Source organism: Salvia miltiorrhiza, chromosome 4, assembly GCF_028751815.1.
Source record: "Salvia miltiorrhiza cultivar Shanhuang (shh) chromosome 4, IMPLAD_Smil_shh, whole genome shotgun sequence".
In the NCBI taxonomy this organism is placed as follows: Eukaryota; Viridiplantae; Streptophyta; class Magnoliopsida; order Lamiales; family Lamiaceae; genus Salvia; species Salvia miltiorrhiza.
Window position 1 is genome coordinate 29005891 of NC_080390.1, and position 7636 is coordinate 29013526.

At 39.2% G+C, this 7636-nt stretch overlaps 1 protein-coding gene across 1 annotated transcript; it reads right to left on the reverse strand.

The window, feature by feature from the left end:
* Positions 1–716: 716 nt before the first annotated feature.
* Positions 717–4748, reverse strand: LOC131019626 (putative late blight resistance protein homolog R1A-10). The gene is made up of 3 exons (XM_057948216.1): positions 4207–4748; positions 1321–3518; positions 717–962 (listed from the first exon to the last, which is right to left on the reverse strand). The coding sequence occupies exons 1-2, from the start codon at positions 4591–4593 to the stop codon at positions 1341–1343; spliced, it is 2565 nt and encodes an 854-aa protein (XP_057804199.1). The 5' UTR covers positions 4594–4748; the 3' UTR covers positions 717–962; positions 1321–1340.
* Positions 4749–7636: the final 2888 nt, after the last annotated feature.

Below are 7636 nucleotides of genomic sequence, written 5' to 3' on the forward strand. Positions count from 1 at the left end.
ATGAGTTGCATGAGATATGTTCTGAGGCAGAAGTTAAAGTATAATGATACTTTGAGGACTGAGATACAAAATATGTTTTAGTATGTTAACTTTGTTGTATGCTGCTGAAGAACACGTTTTACTCAGCTGAGCTGATGATCTCAGCTGTTGGTCATGGGTGCTGAAGATCATGTTTTAGTTGGAGCTGTATATATATATATAGCTTTTATCTTGTAGATTTTTAATTTACTTAGATTCAATCATATCAAGTCCGAGTTTCTTTGTGAAGGGAATGAGGTTCTAGAACAGATAGATATCTCTGGGTTGAGAGAAGTGAGTTCTTGCCTTCAATATCCGGATTCTGTAACCTCCATTCTTGTTTTTAGTGAATTGATCGTTGTTGACCTTCTGTGGACGTAGACTCGTAAGAGTCGAACCACGTACATCCGGTGTTGTTTGTGTTTTGGTTTGAGTTCGATCAAATCTGTCAATTAGATTGCGATTTTCATCTCAAGTATTTACATTTATGTACAACTAGCAGCTGATAAGACAGTGCAGGCATCAAACCTGTGAAGGGTATGAACAATGAGTTATGACTTCTCTAGATTTCTTAAATATTTTTGCTTACCATTAACATGCCGAAAATTGATAGTGCTTTCTGTGGGCTGAACACCAAATTAAAGCCTAAAGATATCATTGAATTAATAAACAATACTACCACAAATCTACGAAACGTATTCACCCAAATTCTACCATTTCGTGTTCAAACGAAAGTCACTGAAAAATACTAAAATGTCCAAGTCAACATGATTATTACCTCAAACCAACAGGGTAAGAGAGGCAGGGTGCAATAAACAACATTCTTAATGGAAAACAACAAAGTACAACATTTATTCAACTACTGAAGCTAGTTTACGAGATTTGTCGAGAAGATTCCCACGTAGGCATCTTCCATAATCTCTTTGGAAACTTCTGAGTGACATCTGCAACATATAACAACATTGATAAAATATGAGCCTGAGGCAAGATATACATAGATAAACTAGTACATTTAACAAAACTTATTTCATCTTAAGAAAAATAAAGACATCAAATTAAAAAAAGAAAAGAAAATGAAGACGTTGTACATAAATAAAACATCAATGTACGGAACCTCAACATTTTTGGGGGGCATGAGTCAGGTGTCTTAATAGTAAGAACCTAGTGTAAAGCACGAAACAACCAATATTGGCCTTATTCAATCTCACAACTAATAAAGAAAAATAAGAAAACTATCCTTATCAGAGATGATGATTAGAAAGCTAAAACTGTATACATGGAATAATTGATAGCTTAGCTCACCTGACAAGTGGCAACGGTGGTCATTCAGTGGGCGGGTAAATGGAGAGCGTGAATTTGGTGGCGTTCCTCCTCGGCCCTTGTTCATGCATGTGTTCTTGAATCTCGTCACGTATCCTAATGGCAGAAGCGGCTGCATGTCTACTATCGTACAATTCCAAAAACTGGAGGGTTGGTATATCAGCTAGCTGAATTGGAATTTGATCTAGTTTTTCACATCTCCGCAGCTCAAGAGTTGTAAGCCTGGGAAAGTGATGGGCGGAAGCTACCCAAACAACTAAATCTGTATCTTCAATGTACAGGGATTCAAGATGCTCAAAACCTCCATCATCTGTTACCCATTTCCCTCCCATGAATGCGTTGCATTTCAACTTGAGCACCTCTAGCCCCTTAAGCAACCCTAGGATACGCATTTCACTCCAATCAAGCTGTGTATCAGCTAATGTTAGGTTCCTCAGACTTGGTGGAAATTTATTGGCCGGGGGAAGCCTACGCAGTTGACCTTCTGGTACGTCATTTCGTAGCTTCAGATTTTCAAGACAAGTCAGTTCACCCAAACAATCAAATGATCCAATCTCTCCATCCAAAAACAAGGATAGTTTCCCACGAATGCCCAGCTTCTTCAACTTACAAGCTCTGGCAAAAAATTCTTTCGTGCAGCTTGCAGGTGAAACCGTGGCTAGAGTTTGAAGGTTTTCACCTTCTTTGCCATGTTTAGCAGTCGTGGCCAAAGTAGCACAAGCATTCGTCTTAAAATGCCTTAACTGAGTGAATTGACAAATATCTGCTTTCATTTCAAGGGTGCAACTAGTGGTATTGACTGTAAGAGTTTGTATGCTCCAAAGCTTGGAAAGGCTAGCAGGAAGAACAGCTAAATCAGAGGACAAAGTGAGGAACCTCAGGTGGACCAATCGGTACATGTCACTTGGGATTTTGGTAAATTTGATGGGAACAGCTAAAACTCTGAGTTGTTTGAAAGCTTCAGGGATGGTGGAACTTTCCGCTAGAGGTAAGCAAACTTCATCATGGGAGAAACCAACAAAGGAACGGACGCGAGGACCAGAAGGTTTGCAAGCAAGGAAATCCAAGATGTTGGAAGTAATACAAAGGCGATAACAGCTTGACAGGTCAGAGATGGGAGGATCAAAATCCCCATCACTAAACTGAACTTGCTGGAGGACCCCTTCTTTTCCAGCTTCAATTCTGCAATACTCGTGTAGCATGCCATGAATGCGGCATGATTTAATTTTACCATTGCTCTTGATCTTCTCGACTCTAACCAAGTTCCTACTAACAAGATCCTTTAAGTAGGATTCCGCAGTTTCCTCCAAGCTGACACTTCCCCGGGGTTGTACAAATCCTTCTGCAATCCACATGCGTATCAGTGTCCACGCTGGGATCTCAAAGTCAGATGGAAACATCCCAAAATAGAGAAAGCACATCCGCAACTGGTAAGGCAGGTTAAGATGAAATATGTTACTAGTGTATTGAGGGACTCGCGAGCAAACTTTAGTCCACACCCTTATCGTAGTTGAAGATGACAAGTTGCCTTCCAGAAGAGCACGTGCCACAGTCACTATTGCTAGTGGCAGCCCTTCACACTGGTCCGCAATCAGTCTTCCGATGTCTTCCAATTCGGTGGGGCATTCAAGATTACCGAAAACCTTAACTCGAAGTAGGGACCAACTCTCACTAGGAGTCAAGAAACGCACCCTGAGAGGAGACCTGTATTTGCTAGCATACCAAGCTACACTCTCATTACAACTGGTGATCAAGACTTTCCCCTTCTTAATGGACTTTGGTAGAGCAAATTGGAGTTTATCCCAATCATCAGTTGAAAGCACATCGTCCATGACAATCAAGAAGTGTCCGTCCTCTAGATACTCAGCAACAAATTGGGCTAACTCGACCTCATTTTTGTCATTAATATTGACTGCGAGCGAGGGGATGTGCTTCAAAATGGCAAGAAAGACTTCCTTCATCGTGAACTCACTCGATACATCGATCCATATACGGATAGGGAATTCATTAATGACATCATGATCAGCATAAGTCTTCCATGCGAGTGCAGTCTTGCCTATTCCAGGCATACCAACGATGGTGATCACATCAAGCTCATTAGTTTCTTCAGTCAGATAACTTTTTACTTCTTCTGTCACATCTTCCAAACCCACCACTAAATTGTCTCTAATCGGGGGTTCCTGTTGGAATTCAGGATCATCATTAAATTCAGAAAGCTTAGGAGAAGAAAGATACATGTTTTATTTTAATGACTAAATTTATGTACTCTTTTCTAGAGTTAATTAATTGCATTTAAATCTTAATTTGCACAGTAAACATGACTTTTACCATTTATGTGTTCTTACAATACCAGTCAAAACGCGGGGACTATTCTGTCAGCCAAAGACAAATTAATTAAAAGTAAGTAATTTTAGAAATATAAATCCACAAGAAGTAAACATAAAAGCTACAGAAACTGATCTTGTGGAAAGTTTAACTGCTCAGGTAGCTTTCCGGTGCAATGGTAGGGCGAATATTTCAGTGACGAAACATTTTAAAGTCGATTAACTTTCAAATTGGCAAAAAAGTTGCGAAATTTCAATGATGAAGTCTTAAACCTTTTTTTAGGAATAAAAGTCGTTAACGATGCTTGAAGGAACTTTAAAAGTAACCATTAACTATATATACCACAGGCAGCCTAATTTGGTAAAACCATACCATATTGAGAACTTAGAACATCCGCAGGCTCGCAGCATACTTAAATAGATTAACAAGAATTAAAAATATCGTAAAAAATAAATCGAATTCCAGTTAGATTTGGTTATTGTTTGCCTAAATCACGTAGAGTATATGAGAAAGGAGAAAACAAAATAGAAAAAAATGAAGGACCTGTTTGGGGTGTTGAACAAGAGAGGTGGTGGAAGAGGCATCCCTGAAAGTTTCGATTTGGCGGCGGAGTGACTGGAATCTTTGGTCAACGCCGAGGAAGTTGACCGGCGGCTTAGCCAAAACTACTCTGATGAAGTAGCTCTTGGACTTGTTGGTTGCAGCATTTGTTACATAGGCGTCGATGATGTCCTCCATCTCGTAAACCAAATCGCGTATTTGGAGGACTAGCGTTTGCTGCTTCTTGGCGGAGGAGTCTTTCAGAAAGGCTTTCACAAATTGGAGATTCTTCTCCAGATTCTCCACGTCGTCCTTACAGTCCTTGATCAAATGTGCCTGGTACAGACATAGCTGCTGGAGCTTATCTAGAAGGAGTTCCACTGCTTCCATTTTGGAGCTCTCCCTCTCTCTCTCAATCGATTGCTGAACCTCAACAGATGAAGAGTTTGTACATAGTTTTACATTGGAAGTTGTTAATTTGAGGATTAAAACCCCATCACTTATTCTTTGACTTTTGGGAAATTAATTTGGCTACTTACTTAATTAGCACTAGCATTTGCATCCCGTGCAATTCACGGGAAAATATTTTTAATTTTTATATTTATATAAATTAATACTAATTCAACTAGAGTTAATATATAAAACTATCCACTTTCATATTGTAAAGATAAAAATTGTCCACTAAGATAAAAATAATAAAAACTGTCCACTTTTTGATTGAAAAGACGGAAATACCCTTAACATTAAAAACATAAAAATTAACCATTTTTCTCAAATTCTCTCTCTCCTCTTTCTCTCTCTACGCATTCTCTCCCCCATTCTCTTCTCTCTCATCTCTCTATCCACCCTCTCTCATCTCTCTTTCTCGAGCGACGCTGCGGCGGAGCAGGTCAAACAAGGCTGCGAGGCGCGGGCAGATGCGGCGGAGAAAGCCACCGTCGGCAGAGCCGGGGGAGGTGGACATCGGCTGGAGGTACGCCTACGCCGCCTGCTTGACGAGGCGGTTCCGGATGCAGATATCGGATCCGCCACCGCCGTCACCTCTCCCTTCCTCTGCCACCTCCTACTTCACCCCGCCGCCACACTCTCAGATGCCGACCTCCGCGCCACCGCCTACGAGATCTTCATCTGCGCCAACCGCTCCTCCGCCTAATCTGGAAACCGCCATTGCTGCTCTTGAGATTTCTCAAAGAGGAAATCACAGGTGGTCTGGAAATCGGCGCGAGCGAGCCTGCCGCTGCTCGAGCTACCTCCGCGCCGATCGATTCTCTCCGATCGGAGATGGCGCTAGGGCTTCTGGTGTCAGAATTGAGCCACACGTCGAGGTCGCTCGAGGCGTAGTCCCAGCAGGTGTAGTCGAAGGCGGCGTGGAATTTCAGGATCTCGATCCCTTTCCAGAGACTCATGGCACGGTTGACGAAGAGTAGGAATTTGAGGAATTGCTCTTGAGAGATTTCTTTTGATTTTTTTAGTGATGATTTATAATTTTTTTTTAGAGATTTGATTGATTAAAAGAGAAAAATATATTTTTGATAATTGATCATTAATGATCTTGAATTTACAGTGAGATCTATAAATTCACAGTTTAATGTTCTTGAATTCACAACCAAAATAAATTCTTGTTGTGAATTAAATTCTGGTTGTGAATTTGACTGATTGTGAATTGACAACCAAAACATTCTGATTGTGAATTAAATTTTGGTTGTGAATTTGACTAGTTGTGAATTCACAATCAAAAAATTCTTTTTGTGAATTAAATTTAGGTTGTGAATTCGACTGGTTGTGAATTCACAACCAAAAAAATCTGGCTGTGAATTAAATTTTCGTTGTGAATTCGACTGGTTTTGAATTCACAACCAAAAAAATCTGGTTGTGAATTAAATTTTGATTGTGAATTCGACTGGTTGTGAATTCACAAACAAAAAATTCTGGTTGTGAATTCGATTGGTTGTGAATTCACAATTCACAACCAGTGTGAATTCACAACTAAAAATTTTTGGTTGTGAATTCACACTGGTTGTGAATTGCGGGATTTTTTAAAGGGGTGATGTAAAGTGGACATTTTTTTAATTTTTAATGTGAAGGGTATTTTGGTAACAGTGGACATTTTTTAAGTTTTTTATTTTAGTGGACATTTTTTATCTTTACAATATGAAAGTGGCCATTTTAAAAATCCACTCATTCAACTATTATACTTATAAATATAATAAAAATTAATTTTAATTGAATATATTTGAATTAAATATTAAAAAAAATTAACAATTACTCCCTCCGTCCCATTAAAGTTGGCCACATTCTTTTCGGCACGGAGATTAAGAAATGGATAATTAGTGGAGATTATATGTGGACCCCTACTTTTTTATGTAATTTGTAAAAGTTAATTAATTTCTTAATGTCAACTAACTTAACAACCATCTTTTTCCACTTCTTATTAATTTTAATTTATTTTTTTCATTAAATTAAAATCTGAATTTACCAATTTATTTTATTAGTGCATTAAATTGAAATCTGAATTCAATCTTAATTAAGGGGGGTGTATTTGTTGTGGATTTTCACAGACTTTAAAAAGTCCATGGAATTTAAATTCCATGGAATTCACATAGATTCCAGACGACTTTCAAAGAATTCGTGGTTGGATTTCACCCCGATTTTCACTGATTTTCGAAGAATTTAGGGAATAATTCTGGAATTGAAATCCATGATGCCAACGCCCGCTGAGTCCCAGCACCGCTGGAAACCCAGCGAGCGCTGGGTTCCAGCGGGCGCTGGGTTCATTGTTATGAATATAACGCATCCGTGCAGCCTATGTAGAAAAGAGAAAACATTGACAGCAATTATGTGTTTTCTTCATGTAAGACAATTCAACCAACAAATCATTATGTCTATACTCATCTAAAGTAGTCATATAGCAATTAGAGCAGTAATAGACAGAGACAAAACCTGCAATTTGATAGTGATGCCTCTTTCTCTCTCCAAGTCCATATTATCTAGAAACTGCTCCTTCATTTCTCTGCTCTCCACGGTGCCAGTTATTTGCTCTCAACGGTGGCTGAGTTCCAGCGGTCGCTGGCTTCTTGGCCGCGGTCGCTGGAACTCAGCGCTCGTTCAAAACTCCATGGATTTCAATTCTCATGGTTCTTGGCCGGATTTCGTCGTGTGTATTTTTTGGATGAAATCCATGAAAGTCATTCCGGATTTGAAGTCAATGGAATAACGAACACACCTAGATTTGTATGGATTTTAAAAAGTCTGAAACGAATACACCCAGATTTATATGGACTTTTAAAAGTCTTGAACGAATACACCCAGATTTCTGCAGACTTTTAAAAGTCTGGAACGAATACACCCAGACTTTTAAAATCCATAGAAATCTATTAAACTCCACAACGAATACACCCCAATAAGTGGCGGCACTTAATTTCTGAATTTACCA